This window comes from Xenopus tropicalis, chromosome 5, assembly GCF_000004195.4.
Source record: "Xenopus tropicalis strain Nigerian chromosome 5, UCB_Xtro_10.0, whole genome shotgun sequence".
In the NCBI taxonomy this organism is placed as follows: domain Eukaryota; kingdom Metazoa; phylum Chordata; class Amphibia; order Anura; family Pipidae; genus Xenopus; species Xenopus tropicalis.
Window position 1 is genome coordinate 115,057,131 of NC_030681.2, and position 24,449 is coordinate 115,081,579.

Below are 24,449 nucleotides of genomic sequence, written 5' to 3' on the forward strand. Positions count from 1 at the left end.
AAAGGACACACATATGAAGACTGCCGAGTCCACATTCTGGAGAGGGAGAATGACTGGTTCAAAATGGGTATTAAAGAAGCCATATACGGTATGTAAAAAACGGATAAACCAATCTTTACTAGAGGCCGGGGATGTATTGTCTGCCACATACAATGTTGTTTTTGCTCCAATCATGCTAATACAATCAGCACCTTACCTTCATGAGTCCCCTGACCAAATGCCAGATATGATAAACAGATTATGCTGGAGCAACATTCCAGGGTATTTAGTCCAGAAAGATCTTTGTATAAGTCATGCTGACTTTAGAAGGCCAGTCGGATGACTTGCAAAACATCAAGAAAAACACAGCAAGTCCAGTTTATTTGACTTTCACAGTAAAAAATCTTTCTGAATATTAACACAGAACCCTTTTTCTTCTAATCAGAATGGGTGCCCTCATGTCAGTTGGAAGGACCTACTGGTAAATAAAGCACTAGAGAGGTTATTATATGATCCCCTAATATATTTATACACATATCAAACCTTAAGCACCTTTTCTCCAGTGTAAACAACCCTAACTTTACCAGCTATGTTGCCCTTCTCTGTACCCTGTGTACCGTCTCTAACTTGATAATGTCCCGTTTGAGCACTGGAGACCAAAATTGAAACTGGCATATTCTAGATGGGGCCTTACCAGTGCTCCCTCCTTCTGCGAATCTATACCCCTTTTAATACAGCTCAAATCCTTGTTTGCCCTTGCAGCTGCTGCTTGGCATTGCTTGCTACAGCTAAGTTTATCTACGAAGACTCAAAGGTCTTTCTCCTTCCGCCTTATGGATTTGCCAAGTGCAATACTTGCAATACTCACCCCTCAGTCATTAAGTTAAACAAAAGTGAATCCAGTACAGAACCCTGAGGGACCCCACTGAGAACCTTACTCCAAGTAGAGAATGTACCATTAACAACCACCCTCTGTACCCGATCTTGTAGCCAGTTTTTTATCCATGTGCAAAATCACTAAGACCAACAGACATTAGTTTATAAAATAGTCGTTTGTGGGGAACGGTATCAATTGCTTTGGCAAAATCCAAATAGATCACATCTACTGCACCCCCACTGTCCAGCTTCTTACTAACTTCATCATAAAAAGCAATTAAATTGGTCTGACATGACCTGCCCTTCATAAAGCCATGCTGATTACTGCTCATAATGCCATTCTCCAGAACATGATTTTGTATGTGATCCCTTAACAAACCTTCAAATAACTTGCCCACCACAGATGTCAGACTTACTGGCCTATAATTGCCAGGCTTAGATCATAATCCCTTTTTAAATATAGAAATGACATCAGCTTTCCTCAAATCCATGAGAACCTTCATAAACACTGCACTAAAAGGTAAACAAAGGTTTTGTAGTATAGGTATTTTAATGCAAGTATTGGGCAGCCTGGGGCGAAGCCTGTCTCAAATACTGTTTGCAACTATTGTAACTATATAACATCTTGAAGTACTATAACTTTACTATAAAGATATCTTATTAATGTATCATATGTGGGTGGGAAAATGAAGGTGCACATTCCTTTTACATAAATAAAATTTTCTGTATCAGCATGTGTGCTTGTAAAGGTTCCCATAAGCTGACAAAGCTTGAGACTGATGCAGGCAGGAGAAGCAATATTGCTTGGCGCTAATTACATCCTTGCCCGAGGCTATAATATACTATGGCAAGATACAGTATAAAATCATAAGGCCTTGATAAATTACTCTCCCCCTAGCCTGTTGAAATCAGTGAACTCTCCATCAAGAAGAGCAAACATAGCCATATACGTATGACTATTACAAGCTCTCATCTATAGCAGCATCTGGCAATGTTACAGTCCCTTTAAAATTTGAATCTGTGCCATTATGTATTAAAGACAGCAGTATGTCTCTATAAACAGGAGCTTAAATATGTTGCTATGGACACTGCATATATATCAAGTGACAGCTTTTCTGAAGTTGCACCTTTAAATGAAAAATAAACCCCTCATTTATGAACACAATATTTGGCAATTTAGTTTTACCTTATAAAAGTATATAGCCATTGTATTCATAGAATATTCTTACTAGGAAAGTTTGTGAGGGCTTCATTAGAGTTTGCCCAAGCTGATGCATATTTCTATAAATCTCAATACATGGCTATGCTTTAAGAACAGGGTGTGGTTTAAAGTGCCCAATTTTTTCAGCAAGCAATGCTGGAAAGTGCCCTGTGTACAGACTTAGGAACTACAGCCTACAAAGAGCCAGGAAAAGGGTACAATAGACAACGTAGCACAGTGTTTATACATCATTTACCCATTTAGAATCAAAGCAGCAGAAACCCTAATGCAGCATTTCTGTTATTGCTGATCATCCTATTCTGTACTTCATTTGAGTGCTAATTATACCATCTTTTTTCCCCTGTACAATAAAAAGCTTGATAAGCAGCTAGAGGTGCCAATAAATAAAGAAGCCCAGAAGGATAAAAGGAGTTTTATGCATTTATCTTAGAGATATCTTCAAAATCCTTGCACTTTACTACACCAGATCAAATATAGACTTTATTGAGCTCCTGTCTAAAAAAGGCTGATGCAGGATTGAAAGCATCAAGATTATTGTAATATAATGTTATGCAGTCTGTCCAGTCAATTCCCATGGGAAAGATGCCGTTTCTCAGAAAAATAATCCACTCTCTGGGGCTTGCAGAAATAACAGCCGAATAGAAATGCCACAATAACAACTGCAAGAAGTGATGTGGAATTTATCTGAACCTCATTAATACAAATAAGAGCTTCAGTACAGGTCTCTGCCTGAGTGTAGAGTACATTGATAGAGGGGCAGAAATTCTAAATTACTTGAACTTGCTGTGGAAGTTTCCTGAAGTGAATATAAATCTTACTGGCAAAGTATAACCCATATTGTTACACAATGCTCAAATCTGCAGGTCTGTTTTCTGTGGGTATTTATCAGACACATATGGGTGTAATACAGGGGCAGCAGAGGGTGCAAGTGATTCAGAGCAGGCCCAGATTTGTGGCAAAGCCACAAAGGCCCGTGCCTAGGGCGACAAATATTTCTTAGGGTGGCGTGCCGTCTGTCCATATCTGTAATTTCTACAGACACCTGAAGCTCTGGGGACTGGACATGTCTGAGCCATATTAGGACTAGATAACAGGAAGTAGGATAGAAATGCTACATGTTAGGGGTCATTTACAATGACCGTAGACAGAAGTACTAAAGCCAGCCCTGTCCTTAATGCCTGTCATAGGGCTGGCAGTAAGTAAAGGCCCGTGCTGTGGCTTGAATCATTCAGGGACAAGGTAGAGGACTATAGAGGTGGCCTCTACATGCCTTTCACCACCCCTCATGAATACAGGTCTTCAGTCTGCAATGTATTCATGGGGGTGGCAGCAAATCTGTGTACTTGAAAATAGAGTCTCTTACAATTACAAACATGTAGGCAGGTAGTAAGCCGGCAACAACTTACTTAATGTATGGCCACAGGGCCATTGCTGCATTAATTGGGGCACATTTAGCCTTGAAGCCAAATATGCCTATGCCATTAAAAATCACAATCGTAAGGTCATATAAGTGCAGGGTGCAAAGTGCACAAAACAGGTGTAATTTGCCATGTTTTTGCACTTTGTACTCTGCACTTTATGAAAGTGCTTCTTCTCCTGGCGAATACAGTGCTGTAGTGCTGTTTTCATAAGGGGTGGGAGACCTAAGGGGTTCCTAAGTGTCCCCCTTCCTCCAAGCTAATGAACACCTAATTGGCAGGCAGAAATGACAGGGCCGCTCTACACCTGCTGACTTTGCACCAGATTTTTTCGGTGTAGGGAGTACAGTGTAATACAGTCTCTGGCACAAGTCTAAAGGGGAGCACTTTTGCCTTTCCACATTGGGGTGTCGGCACATTCTCTAATAAGCCCATTTTCTCTTATAGGTATTTAATTATCTATAAAACAAATGAATTGTCAGATTATAATAATGTGTTTGCAGTGCTCTAACATTTACATTGCATATTGCTGCTATTTTTTGCCCTGATTGTTTTACAGCTTTGGATTTAGTGATGCTTGACATAATAATAGCCAGAGTGGCAGATTGATTTGTTCATGTTGCGTGTTTGAGCACATGAAGTGCACTGAGTGGAATCCTATGGGACAGATTGGATATGAGAGGCAAGATATGTATCTGAGCATTCATACAGCCAATATATCATTATGGCAGGGCTGCAGCAATAACTGAGCCACTGCTGGTTGTGGTCTTTGAAATAGGCCTAAATTCATCATTTTCATGCTCTCGGCTAAAAACCCTCTAATTTTTCAAAATATAAAGGGAAAAAGCAGTATAAATATACAGGTCATATTTTCGTTTCTTTAAATAAGCATTGACTTAACTGCCTGGTATTAGTGAGCCTCTGGACAAGTTTATAGCTTATCCCATTCCCTCAGGCCAAAGATTGTAGCACAGAGAATATCCCCAGAGGAGAACCTTTCAAACTGATGTTTTAAAAAAATGAAAGTGTGAAAGTGGCATTGCAAATAATGCTGTAGATCTGTCAGAAAACCAACATTTTGATTTGACTGAAGGGGAACTAAAGTTTAGCAACAAAGTAGGCTAGAAATGCTACACATCAGAGGTCATTCACAGCCATTTCTTGTACTTCTCCCAATTTCTTATGTTGCCAAATTGGCGCTGGTCTTTGGGCCTCTGTTTTGTAGTGGCTACTTCCATGAGTTCAACTGCCTATATTCATGAGGGGAAGGGGGCACATAGGCATCCTCCCACCCCTGCCTGTTCCTAACTTGTGCATTATTCAGTCGCTGCAACAGGTCCATGGCAGACAGTAACGACAGGTTTGATCTGCATCCCCTCATGCTTCGGCCTGCAACTCACACCAGATTTTTTTTTATCCAAAACCAGGTGCAAACTGCAGCCAGCCGGGGGAAGAAGTGCTTGCTAAATGGGCATGGTTTTGGGAAAATAGGAAAAAAATATATATATTAAAATTTTTCCAGAGTATTATGCTGATACTAATATTGCGGTGTTTTGCAGACCATCATATGGCTTTCAGTTCTAAATACAAGGTCTTAATGCAATGAAATCATCAACACACCTTGTTTTACTGCCTACAGAGTTACAGTTTACAGTGTGTGAGATGGCACCATAATTATAGCAAAGTGATATATTTATTTAAAGGACCAAATATGGTCTCTCTTTTACTGCACTATATACTGTAAATAGCTCTATGGCAGGGTATTACATATGCATTAACACTTCACTTGAGCTTCCCTTCAACAGAAAATATTCACCCCATCTGCTATATGTTGGATGATTCTATCATGACACATATTATCATAATTGTTGATTTATGATGTATCAGTGTTTTTGTGCAGTCCTGATCAAAGGTGTAAAACGTGCAACAATGATGTTCCATGACGTAGCTGAGAGCATTGGCTCTGCATTATCTAAAATAGGGCTGCTAGGTTGCATTGTGTCTGGGCCCCTTTGAAAATGTATTGCTGGTGTTGGCCCTTGGTCCGATTGAATTAGCCCAATATAGGTAGGCATATTGGGAGAAGCCAGTGGATCTTAAAGGAACAGTAACACCAAAAAATGTATATATTTTAAAGAAATTAAACTATAATGTACTGCTGCCCTGCACTGGTAAAAATTGTATGTTTGCTTCAGAAACATTACTAGAGTTTATATAAACCCTGGTGTGTAGCCATGGGGGCAGCCATTCAAAAGAAGAAAAGGCACAGGTTATATAGCAGCTAACAGATAAACCCTGTAGAATACAATGGTGTCTTATTTGTTATTTGCTATGTAACCTGTGCCTTTTCTCCTAGTAGTGTTCCTGAAGCAAACACCCGAGTTTTACCTTTGCAGGGCAACAGTACGTTATATTTCAATTACTTTAAAACACTTTCATTTTTTGGTGTTACTGTTCCTTTAACGTGTATGACCACCTAAAACCTTCAAACTTTTAAAACACTTAAAACGTATAAAATGTATTAAATATGAGCAAAAGCGAGACTCACTGCAATAACTCAGCACTATTTAAGCTTCTGGAAATAATTACACAAATACACAAATTACACAAATAATTACAGGCTTTTTAAAAGGGGTAATTATATCATAACAGAATGTACTTAAGCTTGTGTTAAACTGAAAACTAAATGTGGTTATAACGAAATGTACATTCTGTGATAAAATGGTATCCCATTAATGCATGGACATGTTGGCTTTTGATTGACCATCTGTATCTTTATGAAATCGGTCTGTCCTGCCTAGAATTATTATGATTCTCACAATAGGGGAATAAACAAAAGCTTTTCTTGCTCCTTTGTCTCTTGGCGCTGAGAGAAGCCAGGTTGCCAAATGTGTTCCCTTACAGACCATATATCCTAATTAAACTCCTTGTTAGGCTGTCAGTATTTATCACATTAAAGTGGTGTTTAATTACCTACACATGGAAATCCCTGTACTACACCAAGTATACACGGGACAGTGTACAAATAACACTTGGTATTCTTTCCACTACGATAATGATAAAATTCCTTCTCGTGAGCGTGCTCGCACAATACCGTCAGTAAGCGCAGTGATTGTTTCACTATGAATAGTCGTTATTGCCGCAGAGATATGTAATGAAATAGGCTCCAGCTCCTCACACTCTAGATATGGCATCTGGACAGGGAACTGTTAATTAAGGGCACTGTACTCTTCCAGCCACATCCATATAACTAAGGATGCTAGTTAGCATACAGTGTCAGGAATTTGCATAAAGTAGAATAATTAAAAAGGTAAATGATAAAAAAACAGTCTTTATAATTATATGCTACAAAAAAAGAAAATACAATTTATTGGCTATTGCTTCTTTTGTATTTTCAAGAAAGTTGGGATGAGAAGTTCCTGTGTATAAAAAGTATTTGTTTCTTATGAGATACAATATCCCACCAATGACGGCAGAAGGAATGATAAATTTGGCTTCCATTGCTGTTTTAGGACTAGTTATGAGTAAAATTTTTCGGCAGGCATGGATTCGCTGTGAATTTGACCACTGGAGGATTTTTTTGTGAAACGGATGCAAAAATTTGGCGCGGAAAAATTCAGCGTGTCAAAAAAATTGGTGCTTGCGTCAAAAAATTACGTGCGCATCACAAAAATTGTCAATCTTCAATCTTTCCTGTCCATATAAGATCATGTCAAAACCAGAGTCACTTTTTCCTTTATTCCAATTTCCATCCTTTTCTCTCACATGGAACAACTTAGGCACGTATCCATGCCCTCATCCTAACCCACCTAGACTATTGTAAGTGCAAGATAATCTTATTCTACCTAGATAATAGCCCACTAGTAGTGCTACTAACTGACCTTCCTAACTCTCCTCACCACTTTAGACTTACCTTTTGCTGCTAGAATCCTACTCCTCTTATCTAAAAGAGAACAGACCCCTCTTACTTGTGACTTTCAAACCCCTCAGATCCTCTGCACTTCTCTTCTTTTTAGGCTTGCCAAACATTTCCATATGATGCAGTAGCTGGGAAGCCACCGAAGGGCATTTCTGTGACTTTACACTGCAGAAGGTCATTCTTTCTGTTTTACGTTACATTTTTTGCTTTGCCTTTATTATACTACAGAAAATCTGATATTGTGTGCATACAAATGTCTGTATTCTCTGGCAATGAAAGGCTGTTTTAAATTATTTTAACTGTATATGGGTGTTTATGTACTTTTCTGTTTTAACACAAGTCATATTTGTACAATAAATGGTATCTAGAATAAAGATGTGAACATCCAGACTCAAACTCCCAGGTCTTTTCATTCACTGATCTGATCAATGGACAAGCATCTGAACCATCACAATACAGAAGCAAATCTCCACAGACACAGCTTGTGTTACTATTACAGAAACTGGCTGCCTCTGAGATTAAATAATACTGTGATCTCTATCAAAATGATCACAGACCAGCCGCTATCGTAGTAAGAGAAGCTTGGCCTCCAGTGACTTGCTCCTGCATTAATAAACCAAGATCTGTTCAGAAATGAAAAGTCTCAGAACAGTATCATTTCAATGGTAGGTTTATTTTAACAGTGGCAGATAGCACATCAAAAGGAAAATCGAAAAAATAACTTTAAATAAAAGATAGCAACTGATTTGCATTTCATTGAGTGAAATAAGTTTTTGAACCCTCTAACAAAAAAAGACTTAATACTTAGTGGAAAAACCCTTGTTTGCAAGCACAGAGGTCAAACGTTTCTTGTAATTGATGACCAAGTTTGCGCACATTTTAGGAGGAATGTTGGTCCACTCCTCTTTGCAGATCATCTCTAAATCCCTAAGGTTTCGAGGCTGTCTCTGTGCAACTCTGAGCTTGAGCTCCCTCCATAGGTTTTCTATTGGATTAAGGTCCGGAGACTGACTAGGCCACTCCATGACCTTAATGTGCTTCTTCTTGAGCCACTCCTTTGTTGCCTTTGCTGTATGTTTTGGGTCATTGTCGTGCTGGAACACCCATCCACGACCCATTTTCAGTTTCCTGGCAGAGGGAAGGAGGTTGTCGTTCAGGATTTCACGATACATGGCTCCGTCCATTTTCCCGTTAATGCAAATAAGTTGTCCTGTGCCCTTTAGCAGAAAAACACCCCCAAAGCAAAATGTTTCCACCCCCATGCTTGACGGTGGGGACGGTGTTTTGGGGGTCATAGGCAGCATTTTTCTTCCTCCAAACACAGCGAGTTGAGTTAATGCCAAAGAGCTCTATTTTGGTCTCATCAGACCACAGCACCTTCTCACAGTCACTCACAGAATCATTCAGGTGTTCATTGGCAAACTTCAGACGGGCCTGCACATGTGCCTTCTTGAGCAGGGGGACCTTGCGAGCCCTGCAGGATTTTAATCCATTGCGGTGTAATGTGTTTCCAATGGTTTTCTTGGTGACTGTGGTCCCTGCTAATTTGAGGTCATTAACTAACTCCTCCCGTGTAGTTCTAGGATGCTTTTTCACCTTTCTCAGAATCATTGACACCCCACGAGGTGAGATCTTGCGTGGAGCCCCAGAGCGAGGTCGATTGATGGTCATTTTGTGCTCCTTCCATTTTCGAACAATCGCACCAACAGTTGTCACCTTCTCTCCCAGCTTCTTGCTAATGGTTTTGTAGCCCATTCCAGCCTTGTGCAGGTCTACAATTTTGTCTCTGACATCCTTGGACAGCTCTTTGGTCTTTCCCATGTTGGAGAGTTTGGAGTCTGCTTGATTGATTGATTCTGTGGACAGGTGTCTTTTATACAGGTGACTAGTTAAGACAGGTGTCCTTAATGAGGTTGACTAATTGAGTAGAAGTGTCTAACCACTCTGTGGGAGCCAGAACTCTTAATGGTTGGTAGGGGTTCAAAAACTTATTTCACTCAATGAAATGCAAATCAGTTGCTATCTTTTATTTAAAGTTATTTTTTCGATTTTCCTTTTGATGTGCTATCTGCCACTGTTAAAATAAACCTACCATTGAAATGATACTGTTCTGAGACTTTTCATTTCTTTGTCATTGGACAAACTTACAAAATCAGTGAGGGGTCAAATAATTATTTCCTCCACTGTATATGGCACTGGGTAATATCTGCTGCATCCACACTTTTGCCTAGAACTATAAAGTGTATATGTTATCCTAGCTAAAGCACTAGTTTTCATACTGTTTCTCATATAAAAGATGCATTCCTTCCTCTCTAGCTAAGAAGAGATAAAGAGAAGTTTAAAAGGGCATAAAAAGCTTTAAAATAAATGAATATGTAACTGATAAAATTTATTTTGTAAAAGCAGTGCCACCTGCTGGTCAGTTTTCTGACTGTGATCTGGTCAGGGGACAGAAGAAACAAAGGAGACCATTGTGATGTGTTTTTTTAGGAAAAGATATCAAAAACCTAAATTAACTTAAAAACAGTTCTCTTTGGATGAGTTCTGCTGACCAGATCACAGTTATAAAACTAACCAGCAGGCGGTGCTGCTGTTACAAATTCATTATATTAGCAATATACATTTTTCTTCATTCCTTGGAATCTACAAAAAAAAAATGTAAACTGCAAAAAAATCTTAGAATAGCACTCTGAGTAATTTTACACTCATTTATTTTAAAGGTCTACATTTTCTTTAACAGAATATAACTAAACAGCAATATACCCAACTTGTAAATCAATAGTAATAGAAAAGCAAAATCGTACTCATTCTAATGGAAATGTGTGTAATGCACAAGAGCCCTCTGGTGGTTTCCTTACAATATTCTATAAAAGCCATCAGTATAGCACTTTAAATGATTCCTTATTGCCAATATTCAGATCCCATTCACATCCTGTCCAGATTTATACAACAAACACATCTGAATAAGGGCCAGTTCTGTAGCAATTTGTAAACAAACCCTGCTCATATGCATTTGAAACAAATATATGCAGAAACAAATGAAACCCAAAACATTTTCAGCGATGGGCATATCTTGTTTATCAGGGGTTTATAGCTGTAGTTCAGCAACATCTCTTGCACTGACTGTTGTCTTGAGGCAAAAGCTGAGAAGCAGTCTGGAAGCTCACACAGTTAGTAAGAATAAGTTACTCACCGGAGTACATCCTTCTGAAAAGGTGTTCATACTGATGGAGCTGCTCATCTTGTCGGAGGACAACGAAGATGGTGATGGACTGCGTTTCTCCATGCAGTTTGAATGCAGAGGATCTTGTCTCTGTAGATATTCCCGCCATGCTCTTTGAATGCTAGACAGAACACATGTTGGTTACCTCCCATCAATTAGCTACCAGCAGCATACTGTATGTATTGGCTACTACTTTAACTACAGTGGTTTGTTGTCCAGAATCTATAACTTTCCCATAGAGGCCCCAGACTCTTCTCAGGACATTCCACCCATATTCAGTTGCTCAACCCACTGGATTGTATATTTCCACTAAAACACTATATATTATTATTATTAAACAGTTTTCTATTGCCATGAATACATAATAATACATAATTAGCAAATCGGGCTGTCACAAGAGGTTGCTGCCCCTGATAGAATGATCTTGCATTCCGTGGAAATAGAACAGTCATAGAGTTCATGATAGCATGACATGAATTCATTGGGCTTACATTTAATATGTAACTTTATACAGTTTGAGCAGTGATTGGGGAGACACAGGTAAGGGTTAGGGGAGAGCGTACTATATTGGATACATTTTGTACCTTTACAGTTAATAATAGCTGTTTTCAGAGAGCTGCAGTTAAAACAATGAAAGCAAATATTTAATTTTTTTTTGCTTCTTATCTTGCTGACCCCTACAGCCCTGATGGTCTAGTTCAGAGGTGTATCTTCACTAAAGCATGGTAAAAATTCCTACCCATTTTGTCCTAAAATATGTGTGTCTTTTTAACATTCCTCATTTTGAAATAAGGTCATATCAACCTCTATTGAATAGAACCTAGTGTGGATACAGTAAAGCGCTTGATTATTCACCAGAGGGCAGTCTTTACCAACCCAAAAAAAGTCTCAGCCTTTAAAGCCATTATTTGTGGCTTTTTTTTCATGCCTAAGCATTAATGAGTAGCTGTGGCTCCTAAAGCCACATCCAGCCACACAAGTGTCAACTGAGTCTCTCACATGGGGTTTGTTACTGTATAGGTCTAGTCTGGGAATCAAAATAGGTCCTGGCATTTCAAGCACACAGAGGCCCAAACAGCCCCCCACCAACCCAATAAAGTGACTGTCTATGGTATCCTTCTGCAGCCCCTCTGGCATGTATCAGAATATACAGTTTGCCAGATGCCACCACCCTTTGTGCAGCCTCTTACTGTGAGTCTTTGTGCCACCCCAAGCTACTGGCTGGCTGGACTGTACTTTGTCCCTTGCATGTGGCTCTAGCCTTAGAACCATCTTTTCAGTTACATATACAGGTATGGGACCCATTATCTGGAATGCTCAGGACCTGTGGTTTTCCGGATAAAGGATCTTTCCGTAATTTGGATCCCAATACCTTAAATCTACTAAAAGATTATTTTAACATTAAATAAACCACATAGGATTGTTTTGCTTCCAATGAATGATTAATTGTATCTTAGTTGGGATCAGGCACAGGGTACTGTTTTATTATTACAGAGCAAAAGGAAATAATTTTTAAAAATTAGAATTATTTGCTTATAATGGAGTCTATGGGAGATCGCCCTTCCTTAATTTGGAACTTTCTGGATAATGGGTTTCTGGATAAGGGATCCCATACCTGTACATAGTAACATAGTAAGTTAGGTTGAAAAAAGTCATACGTCCATCACGTTCAACCATAATGCCTATATATAACCTGCCTAACTTCTAGTTGATCCAGAGGAAGGCAAAAAACCCCATCTGAAGCCTCTCTAATTTGCCGAAGATGGCAATCGGACCAGTCCCTGGATCAACTTGTACTAAGAGCTATCTCTCATAACCCTGTATTCCCTCACTTGCTAAGAATCCATCCAGCCCCTTCTTAAAGCTATATAATGTATCAGCCAGTACAACTGATTCGGGGAGGGAATTCCACAACCTCACAGCTCTCACAGTAAAAAATCCTTTCTGAATATTTAAATGGAATGTTATAATTGTAATTTAAGTATGTGTAAACCATTCTTTTATAGACACAGTGTTGCTGAACCTATTCCAGCAGACAACAGCCCTTAGGTTATGTCATTTTCCCCCTGCTTATTTTTAAGGTTTCTTTCTGTTAAAGCCCAAGCTGTCTTTAGTTGTGCCAGCGCATAAGGTAAGTCACTTCCTATGTATTGCAGCTCCTTGTAAAACCACAAGTACTACTTGTAAGTGGATGATCGAGAATTGTAGTCAACAACCACCTGAGGTTGCAGGTAGACTTAAATTTGTAAGGAACAATGGAAATTCTCATCTGTATATACAATAACTACTACCCACTGAGAATGGGGCCTAGGGAGAGTACAAGAGTTCCTCTTACTGGAACCCTCCTTAAGACTGGATATAGCTTACTTACTCCCATTTGACTTGGGTGAATCGCTCTCACAGTGTGTCACCCCATGGCACAGGGTTCCGTTGTGCCCTTGTGAGTGTTGAACGCTAAACATATAATCTAAACATATACATGATGTCAGCTCTGCCTTTTGTCAAGATTATATATATATATATAGAGAGAGAGAGAATAACAGTATTGTCTTATCCATACATAAGCTTTTAAGTGGTGGGGAATAAAGCAGGTTGTAAATTATTTTATATAGGGATTTTTGTGCGTGATAAATGGTACAACAACCCTATTCCTTAAAACAAGTAAATTAAAGATGGTTGAGGTTTTTACTTGCCCTTTTATGGGGGCACTCTGATTCAACATAAAGTTTTTATTGGCACCTTTCAACCTCATATAAATGTATAAAATATTTTGTTTCTTTTCTGGCAAGTTATCTTCATTGTTTCCCTGCTCCAGTGAAGATAATACTGCCCGTAGCTACAAATAAAAATATAACTGTCTGCTCTTGATTTATGGTTGAGTGTCTCCCAAAGGCACTGTAAGATAGGGATTTAATAAAATGGCCTTGATATATAAACATATTTCAATTTTTTTGTATACTAAGTTTCAATTAAATAACTTGTTTAGGAATAAAAGAAACTATAAAAAGGTGTCATTATGTAAATATCCCTCAAATATATAAACCTAAATTACAAGATGTTTACATTAAAAGAAAATTGATAATGAAAATGGTGCTGGCTGCCTAACCTGTAAACTGATTTGCAGAACTGAAAAATAAATGCTAATAATAATAATATAACCCCCCTGTTTTTCTTTGCCTCTGTGGATGTGTGTTGTGGTTATCATTGCTAGGTGTGTAACATCAGGTTGCGAAAGTACCAGTGAACATGTACCAATATAATATGGAGTCATATGGAAAAACAATGCTGGTGGTCTGCAAAGTATTTCAGAAAATGCTTGGAAAAGTGTCAGAATGCACTCTTAGGGGCTGATTTACTAAGACACGATTTCGAATCCGAATTGGAAAAATTCCGATTGGAAACGTCGCGCCTTTTAAGTTTTAACGCTACGAAAAAATCGCGACTTTGCGCAACTTTCGTAATGGCTACGAAAAACTCGCGTTTTTACGCAAAAATCGTAAAGACGCCGAAAAAATCGCAAAAGTACCGATCATTACGAAAAAAACGCAATCGGACGCATTCGGCCCGTTCGTGGGTTAGTAAATGTGCCCCTTAGGCTTTAATCAATTACACCCCTTTGCACCATTTGTGGTTATATTCTAGGGCAGTGGTTTAAAAACTGTAGGGCTGGGCCTCAAGCAGTGGCAGGGAGGGCTCACCATGAAGGGTAAGATTTGGGGAGAATGTCTATTTTTTTTCCTAGATACCCCAGAAAGCCCAGCTAGAAAGCAATTGGGGTAATTCTGACTGGGGCGAATACTTATTGTGTCCTAGATATCCTTGAACAAACTATATATAAATAATAATATGCTTCTCTTTATATGTGATCTTATTAAGACAAGGAAGGCCCTAAAAAAGCAAAATAAATGACTATGTGATTGATTCAAATTAAGCATGAACCAAATCTATAATTACTTGATTGGGACAAATACTGAATCCTGCACAAAAAAATGTGCACATCCCAAACCGAATCGGAAATATGCGCACTGACCATATAAGGTGGATTTTGGCTTGAAATTGCAAACACAAGCTTTTGTTCTCTACAAAATCTGCCTGTGTGCGTACTGAGAAGCACGCCTCATTCATTCCTGTCACTTTGCCTATGCCCCAATGTGAAGGACAGATCGGAATTCTCAAACTCCACCTTCAAAATGCACTGTGGCAAAAGCCTTATGCATCATAAAAGTAACTGGAAAAAAACTTTTTTTCTTAGTTTGCATGTGTGTTTTAAATAATTTAACATTTGGTCTTTGGCTAACCTATTCACTGTTTACAGTTCAGCTGTTGTTCATTGTAAAATATATACAACACCGTCTGTTAAGTACCTGACTGGCATTGTTTAGTTTCTGAGTTCTTCTTTGATCTATGCTGCATAACGTTTTGTCTGGAAACACGCAGCATAGCATGATAAAAGGCACCCAGCTGGGAAACGGTTGAGCAGCTCTCTAGTTGCTAACTCATACTTTCCCTTAGCAACCAAGCAGCTGTTCTGAATTGAGAATAGAAGATCATTGGGAATTAGCTTCAATAAAAACCCAGGCTATAAAAAAACAACAGCATAGTTGTAGCATTAAAGAAAACATGCAGGCAAATAATTAAAAACAAACTGTAAATCAAAATGACCAATTGAAGAAAGGCAGCAGAGGAAGGCAGATAACTTTAACAAAGTAAATGAAAACCAAATTCCTAAATTCCTGGTATATACTAAAAAATAATATACATATAAAACTCCCTAGAAAAGATAAATCAGACATTATGTTCATCGTCCATTTTTCTAGCATATTCTGAAACATATCACAAATGATTTAAGTCTTATAAAGCATACTACAGGGTCATTTTTGAGCTGCCATTGCAATATTCTACAAATAGGGTGCAAAGAGGGAGAATGCCACTGTTGGGCACCTGACATACAGTATATATTGAAATATTTTATTTTAAGTAAAGATCATATGTGCGTTTGTATGACTGAGGCAGCAGCTTCTTACTACATGTCTTACTACATATTGTGATCATAGAGAAATAATGATCCTTGAAATGGTGCTGTTAATCTTTAGCATCCTTGGAATGACTGCTGGTAAAGGTTAAAGGGTTGTGGTGCCTCTTTACCTGGGTATTTATAGACACTCTATAAACACAAAGGAGAGGTTCCTGGGCTCTTTTAACAATGATAATTATGCAATGAAGCACCAATTGTGACCTTGCATAATAACATTAAAAAGGTTCTCAGTACCATTAGCTTGTTATACAGAAGCCAATATTGACACCTGACAGGAAGGGTGCTACCCACTTTCATATCATTCTAGCTGATTTAAAATCTTTAATTGTTGGTTTTCTATTATCTGGAGAGCATCAAGCATGTTTGGATTAATAAGCAATCTTAGCTCCCTGTTGTTTTATTGTAAATTGGCTCTTTATTATGTTTGGGCTGAAGCTTCTGCCTTCTGGCTCAGGACATAAGATACTGACCCTATTATAAAGGGTAATATGAATGTGATATAATGGTAGGCGTAGCAGCCACTAAGAGCCATACATTATTCCATAATCAAATCATCTCACACATACAGTGCATTCTAATGCTGCTGGCAGAGTAAGATGGTCATGGGCTGAGATGAATGTCTTACAGTGTGTAGGGGGGGTGGAATGTGAGGGTGCTCAAATTATTGGTAATTCCCCTGTATAGGGTTAAATAAGTGATAGTAATACTTATTATAGGTAACCTGTTATTCTGTAAGAGTTGGCTTATGGGTGCAGTATAGTTTCTGGCCACTAAGGACAATAGAGTTCAATAGGTATAAAAGGGGGAACCCTGGCCAAGGTTGAGGCCCAGGGAATTTTCAGCCTCCAGAGGAACACAACTGGAGGGACCTGGTTCAGGAGTTCTTTGTAGAGGTAGGATCAGATAGAGAGGATAGCTGGAGTGGAGCGTGCACTAGGTGTATGAGTAAGGCAGGTCAGTAAGTATGGGTAACCTGAGCCCCATCCAGGAGTTAGTTTGGCTTAGAGCCGCGGCTGTACCACAGTGAGGGTTACAGTGATAGGACCAGGGCTAGTGATAGGAGGCATCTGGCTTGACAGGATTATTTTTACATTTTTGAGTTTGTGAATTGGCGAGTTTTTTCTAATTCAAAGTATCTTGCTTTAAAAAAAACTCAAATGTTTGCTTATTTATTAATATGAAAAACTCTTCCGAATAAAAAAAATGATGGTGACCCAAATTCGCAAAAAAAACCTTATCCAAAAAACCCCAGGTCCCACGCATTCTGAAAAACAGGCCCCATACCTTTACAAAAGAATATCATTTCCTGCATACAAACATTTAATAAACACAAAAGCACAATCTTATGACCTAGTCATAGACGTACAGATGTACAGACATAGACATTTGCCAAATTCTGCCTTTGTTCATTGTGCTGTCAGCATTCTCCCAGCTTTGTGATTTCTGCAGAAATTAAATTCCACATAATGCTTCTTATTATTTCTTGCCAAGTCCTGAGTGTTACCCGTGTAATCTTTATAGTTCGAGAGACAATGCACCCATAAGCCGATTAAAGCAAATTCCAGAATATGAAACACAAATTTATGCAATGCAAATAACCTGTAACATGGGCTCAGCCACTGATTGTACTTTAGAATGATACTGTTTACTTAGTACTCTTGGATAATGTGTAGATATTCTGATGATATGAATGTTGGACGGCTCGGGTATTCTGTCATTACTGAACTGTAAGCTCTGAGAGTCCAGGATCTAAATAAGGAGGGACAGGCAGATGTTTGGCCCTCTAGGCTTGTACACTGGCTATCCATTTGCAACATGTGAATTTTCTAGAAAAATACAGATATCTTTCCTTTGGATTATAAACCGGCAGAAAACATGTGTCTTCCTATTGGCAAACATGTGTGATGCTTGTGGATGCCAGACTGCAGGGCACAACTTAGCTTTATCATTGGCTGTTCTCTCTACACACCCTGCTCCTCCCCTTCACTTCCCCTTCCTGTGTACACAACCTTTCTCACTATTTTGCACTAACTGCTAAGCAGATAATGCATATTAAAATAATTTAGATGAAACACCTTTACAGCATTGTATATTCATTCCCTCTAAACACAGGTTCAAGGCTCTCTTACATTTTTACTTTGGACTCCAAAGGCTTTAAACCAGAGTTGCATTTTCCTGTACCAGCTACATCCATGTTATGTTGATGGCTGCAAGATATAATAAAAATATGCAATATTCATATTTTTTACATTTCTCAGACCTTTCTAGGCACATAAAACAAAACATACAGGGTTGTAGAGGAATATGGATGTGTTGATCACAATGTGGTTTAGGAAGAAGGGTTTGGTAAAGAATTGATAGAGAATTGAACTTCCAGGCTGTATTCCCTGGTTGACAATATGATCCAACTGCAGGCAATAGCCAATTAAGTGGATATTTTAGCCTGCCTTTTTAATTTTTTAATTTGTATTGTTTACCTGTCCAGAAAGAAAGCACCATCATTGATGCGCTCTATCACATGCTGCAGGTTCCCCACTTCTTCCTATAAATGAAACAAAATCTGGTTACTAATGATGCTTTCTGGCCATTATAAACTGTAGAACATAGTGCTCATTTATGATTGGTGGGGCAGGTTAAAAGTGCAAAAACCAGATGCAAGCCACCATCATTTATTGAACTTTGTACCCTGTTCCCACATTTCCACAGGCACGTCTTGCTGTCATTTAGATCTGTGCTTTGTTAATGTCTCACCCCAAAACTTGCACGTCATTTATGGATGTGTTGTGCAAAGGAGCTCTGTGAGTACTGCTCTGTGCACCTTGTACCAGATTTATATTCTACTTCAGTTTCAAGCATTCCAGTGGGGGAGACAATGCAAGTAAGTACTTACAATTACTTGCATGATTAATTCTTATCCAATTTTGCAATTCTTTTCTGGATTTACAGGATTTTACATGGGTCCACTAGGGAAAACCTGATGGGATGATGAAAACTGATGGAATGCATGCTCTAATATACTTTCCATACCCCTATAATCCAAACAGATTTTAGATGACTGTCTTTATCTGGATATTGAACTGTACAGTATTGTATGCAAGGTCTGTCTTGTACAAAAATAACTGACAGTGTACATTATGGATATATTATGCCATTGTCAATAATCAACATAGAATTACCAGCAGTTTATCCCTTATAAAAAGCCAAGCACAGCTGTAACCTCAGATCTAATCTCCTTAATCATAAACAGGGATCAGTTAATACTCAGCACAAGCAGGATCAACAGCACCTCTGCTATTAACTCTGTGTGCTTGGAGTCGCACACTGGTAGTAAAAAGAAATGTATTTCTTATATATTCCACAGAGATATCACATTCCAATCACAATTACAATTTTGATGTGTCAGATAAAACCAATTTAGTCAAAGTGGTACCCACTGTTCATAGTATTTTCCAGACAGTCATGTAACAGAGAATAATGTGCATACAGATTGCTCATGATTTTTTAGCATGATTGCCCCATAAATCACTGAAGAGTGGGAAAGTACAGCACTGTCTGTTCCAGCTTCTGCATTGCCTGCTTAGATGAAACACAATGTGGTTGCCACATGTATATGTATATTATCATAATGACTGATGTAACCTAAACAGGAAAGTCAGCCCCTTTTAATGTGTTATAGTTTCAGTCCTTCCTTTTGTAATTGTTTTTCTTTAATCATTTGCCTGCCCATTCTGCTTATTCTTTTCAGAATGCAGTTCAAGTTACATTTTAGTCATCTTTTTCTAAAAACCCTGTCATATTCATCTTCCAGTCTAAATTCCATACCACTTTGTGGTTGCTAAGGTACCTGAGACCCTAGTATCTACATAGCCAGTGAAATTCCAAACTGGAGAGCTGCAAAACAAAAAACTAAATTATGCAAAGCCCAAAAAATCAAGAGCAGTTGGATAATGTCTACATCACAATGAAAGTTAATTTAACCACAGCCTTTAATGCTATATCTCAGCAGTACAATAGACAGTGTATAGCAAAACATCATATGTTTCTATGTCTGTTCTTTTACCACACCCAACCCAACTACCCAAAATCATCTTTTGCAGTCGCTGCATTTGTGTGTACAGTAAGGTATATATACAATGCCGTTTATTAGTGAATAATCCCATCTGAACCTGTACCATCATTCTCTCTGAGTTCCATATTGCTTGTTTATTGCTTATTGCTTTTCTTTTATTAGTCACTGCTCCTTAGTTTCTCTGTAAATTATTTTTTTGCAGAATATGATTTAGTCCCTAGTTTCTCTGTTATCATCAATGGGTTCATCCACTGCTTCTTAAAGTGATACTGACGTGAAAAAACTACTTTTCAAAATATGAATATACATAAAAAGCTACCTATAGGTCGTGTTGATGGTTTTTCGCTGACAGGTTTGCTTTTGTAAGTAATTGTTACTTGAAGTTCCTAAACCTGACTGTTTTGCCAACCCGACTGTCCCTTCTCAGTCTGTCAGTTATAGCTTCCAATGCTAACGGACAGATATGGCCGCCCCCTCTTTGAGAAACATGGGAGATCAGACAGGTAATGTAAAAGCACCAGGCAAATAGTTTTATGGCAAAATTATAAACTTCTTGCAAAGACAATGTTATGATAGATGTAATAAAAGATTTAATTTGTGGTGTCAGTATCTCTTTAATGTTTCATTTCAGTTATACTCTTTATGTATTGCTCTTTACGTATTCTGTACATTTCTTTTCCATGGATTATCGATTATATCCTTGCTATACCATACAGTTATTCACCTGATACTCATTTCTTCTTTCCATTGATTTCCATTTCTTCTTACCTTCTCTTTCTAGTTACTTTCTGTGGATTATCAGTTCCTCATTAGTTTCTCCTTACAATCTACAATAGTGTGTGTTTGTTTGTGTATATATATATATATATATATATATATATATGCATGTAGGCACTCGTGTATACCAGAATAATTTGGTTTACAGATCATTCTTTTCCATACATTTGCATACTATCCTTTGGGCTCATACGAATAGGCCTTTTCCTTTTGTGACAAGGCCATACAATGCATTAAATACACATAACATATACATTTATTGCCATTTTCTATGCTCCTTTCCTGCATGCTGCTTATTTCTATATTTGGAATAGTGATGAGTGAATCTGTCCCATTTCACTTAGCGAAATGTGGCTACCACACCACTTTTTTGACACGCACAATTTTTTTTACGCAACCGTGACTTTTTTCCTCACAGAATTTCGCAGCAAATCTATGCCTGGCAAAAAGATTCACTCATCGCTAATTCAGGAAAGTAAGATGAAAAATGGTGCATTTGCAGAGCAAGGGCTGAACAGTCACATAGATTCCAGTGCAACTATGTGACTGTAAGTTAACTGGTTTATTTTCTTTCCATTTAGTATACAAATAGAATAGAATAGAAATAGTTCCTTCATAACTGTATTATTGGTAATTGATATAATGAGATAATGCTTGGCATAAAATATGGATTTTCTATCTATTGTTAGGGTTCCATAAAAATATTTTATGTTGTGCATTTTAATAATAAAACACACAAGGATAAGAATGGATGCTAAAGGCACAACTTTATTTTTTTTTTTTTAAATCCATGTGACATGATACAGTTACTCAGTGTACTCAGTGTATGGTCTCACATATTTCCTATTACTAATCCTGTTGTAGCTAACAAATAAACCCACATATGATAAGAAAGGGACTCTAATCTAAGATGTTGTCTCTTTGCCTCATTGTAGCAGTGTTTCTCCCTGATAGGACCTTGTATAACCCTGCAGTGCTGGGTTTTGTTCATTAGGTTTAGGGTTTGAAAAAGTAGGGAGTACCTCTCATGTTGCCAGCTGTTGTGCTGCATATGGATTAATAAATGTTTTTAAATTAATTGTGCGCTGTCCCATACGGTAATACTAAATGAAATGGAAGTTCCAGCGTTCCAGGGATGTGCACCCTTCAAAAATACAGTCTATGGAGTAGCACTGTAGGTTTTAGCTATCTTATTATCCCTCTCTAAGCCACCTTTTTTTTACCAAATTGTTGGTCTATTACCATGTAAGAACCAGACTTCTTACATCTTATTTATTTCAGCATAAAGCCTTTGTCATGCCAAATGCCGTCAAGGTGTACTATGTAATGCTGGAAACATATAAATACAATAAGAGCCATTGCAAGAGCGAGGCTCAACTTTCATAATAAATGTTAACAAGCGAAGCATGTCAGGCAGTGGTGGCAAATGTCAGATTTGCTGCTGCAGTGAAAAGGTGATAAATTAGCTGTCTGTGCTGTGTGACCAGTGTACTTCTGCTTCTCTGCATCTGCAAACAAAGCAGCTTACAGAAAAACATTATAACATCACAAATGGTGGAAAATAAGTATTTATAGTACATTAGTACATATAGGACAATCTATATATGTACTGCTATATCCGAGGGTGCCTAAAATCCCAAAAGGGGCTCCTCATACCCAGAATGAACCCTTGCAGATATACTTGGCGGATGATATATGTGTATTCTGCAAATTTAATTGCTATAACACGTGAGACATTTATAAGCAGAATTCTGTATGGTGGTTTTGCCACTGGGTATTATCCCCACTAGTAAATCCTCAGTGGAGTTTAAGGATGCCTGGCCCTTATTCTCCTAGAGCAGTGGTGGGCAAACTTCTGCTCTTGAGCCACAAGTGGCTCTTTAGCTCTTGAATTTGGCTCTTCCAGGTGCGGGCTCGCACGTACAGTTGCCCGTTCGTTGCCCCTAGCAAAAATCAGCAGGAGGGGGTGGTCTTTGGGCTACGGGAGACGCGGCACAGGCGGGGGGTGGGATATGCAGTGCAGGGGAGGCTTGTTTCTTGCACGAGTGAACCAGTTACAGCCTGCAAAAAGAAATTTGAATTGCTGTTTTGTTGATATTTGGCTCAGTTGACTAATAAGTTTGCCCACCACTGTCCTAGAGGAAACTTAACATCAAGTTGTAGCCTTGGCCTAACTAGCCTTTATTATTCTACCCTAGATCCACACCAGGTTCTGGAATACGCATCCACACCTTAGGGCCATGCTAAACTGTAGATCATTCCCCTATCTTATCAACACTCTTCCAAACTGGATTTCCACTTGACAGGCTATCCTAACCTGTTACCAGCAAAAGATCTTAGGACAGTCTGCCAAGCGGAATTTTGATGTGGAACCTAGTTTACATACCCCTTACACATATGATAAGGTTCGGAGTGCCACATTGTGTCATGTTAGTTATTATGATATAGGGTCAATATACAGATAAAGTCATTTTCTGACACTCATGGCAAATTTTCCTCCCTGCAGCTAGTGTGTTGTGGGTGCCTTGTGCTTCAGACTCAATTGTCCATATGGAGGCAATTATATATGTCAAAAATATATGTCAATGCAAATAAATTACATATTATTCCACTTTGGTAAAGGTATGATACCAGATCATTTAACTATTAAAAAGCCAGTTAGGACCAAGCAACTTGTACAAAATAGAAGTGTCCCTGGTTTTTCAGATGATCAGGTAACCTTATTAATACAGTGGAATAACATGATGCAAAACCGATGTAATTACTGTATCAGCAGTGTGTTACAAATATAACTATGCGCTCTGAATGGCCTCAAGTGGAGGTGATATAAAATAGGGGAACAGTTTTCTACTGTATTTTCTGCATATGTTTCTACAACAGTGAAGCATCACAAAGCAAAGTGGAACTGCACAGTTCAGGACTGTTTGTAAAGCTCTGCAGGAAAAAATAGCCTTCTACATGACCTATGTGCCCAGTGGGGGGCAAGTATGGCTCATGCTAAGCTTACTGGAAAAATCACTTTGGCTGACTTGGAAAACTGCATGTCGGCAAGTTAACACTTATGTGCTTGCACTGCTGAAATCCCTCAGGATCTTCATTTTAAAGATCACAATAAACCTTTTTTCACATTTTAAATGCTGCCCGTAAAAGGGAACTAATCCCAAATACAACTTAAGTGTTTTGAAAAGTAAACATACTTTCACACAACTTTTCAATATACTTCAATAAAAAATATGCAGCCTTTTCATGATTTTTAATGGAATAATATGGTTTGTAACAGTCCTAGGCCCCTGTTCACTTGCTGATCTGGCTGACTACTTGGAGAGAAAAAAAACAGTAGCTAAATGTCCTCAGCCTGCCTTCAGCCTTCATCACTCAAAATTTCTCCAAATCCCTGCCCACATTATGTCAATAAAGAAAGGAACATCACAGTGCAATGCATTGTGGGTTATGTAGTTCCTGCATGCTGTCTGTGGAGAAGTTGTTACAATTTGTAACATTAATGATTTAGTCCCTCTTACCCTGCCAGGATTTCATAATTTGTGAAAAGAACTGTTTTGCGGTTGGATTTCAGCATGTAGAAATGGTATTTATTCATACTTTTTAAAGAAATAGATTACAGTCATAGGTATATTAGGGGTTTCTGTGTTGTGTGGGGCTCTTTAACAAATTTTGTTCCCCTTTAACATTAGTGATGGCCCCTTTTGTGTGTGTTGCCAATAAACACATAGCATGACATAGTTCTTGACATAGATCAATGCTGTCCAACTTAGATGTAGTGGGCCAATTATTTTTTGTATAGCATATTTGAGGCCTGTATTGCATTAAAATGATGAGGTCATACAGGGAAGTCTATGGAACCTTTAAGCAGATTGGGGGCCATATACATCCTTTGGAGGGACACATCCGGCCCACGGGCCTCCTGTTGGAC

The 24,449-nt window shown here is 38.4% G+C and overlaps 1 protein-coding gene across 1 annotated transcript in view; it reads right to left on the reverse strand.

Moving 5' to 3' along the window:
* The window catches only part of schip1 (schwannomin interacting protein 1), a 184,235-nt gene that overhangs the window by 118,470 nt on the left and 41,316 nt on the right, over positions 1-24,449 (reverse strand). Inside the window, exons 2-4 of the mRNA XM_012962647.1 lie at positions 18,150-18,214; positions 17,802-17,879; positions 10,608-10,758 (exon numbers count right to left, since the gene is read on the reverse strand). Of these exons, the coding sequence (XP_012818101.1) occupies positions 10,608-10,758; positions 17,802-17,879; positions 18,150-18,214 (294 nt within the window). The remainder of the gene's footprint in view (positions 1-10,607; positions 10,759-17,801; positions 17,880-18,149; positions 18,215-24,449) is intronic.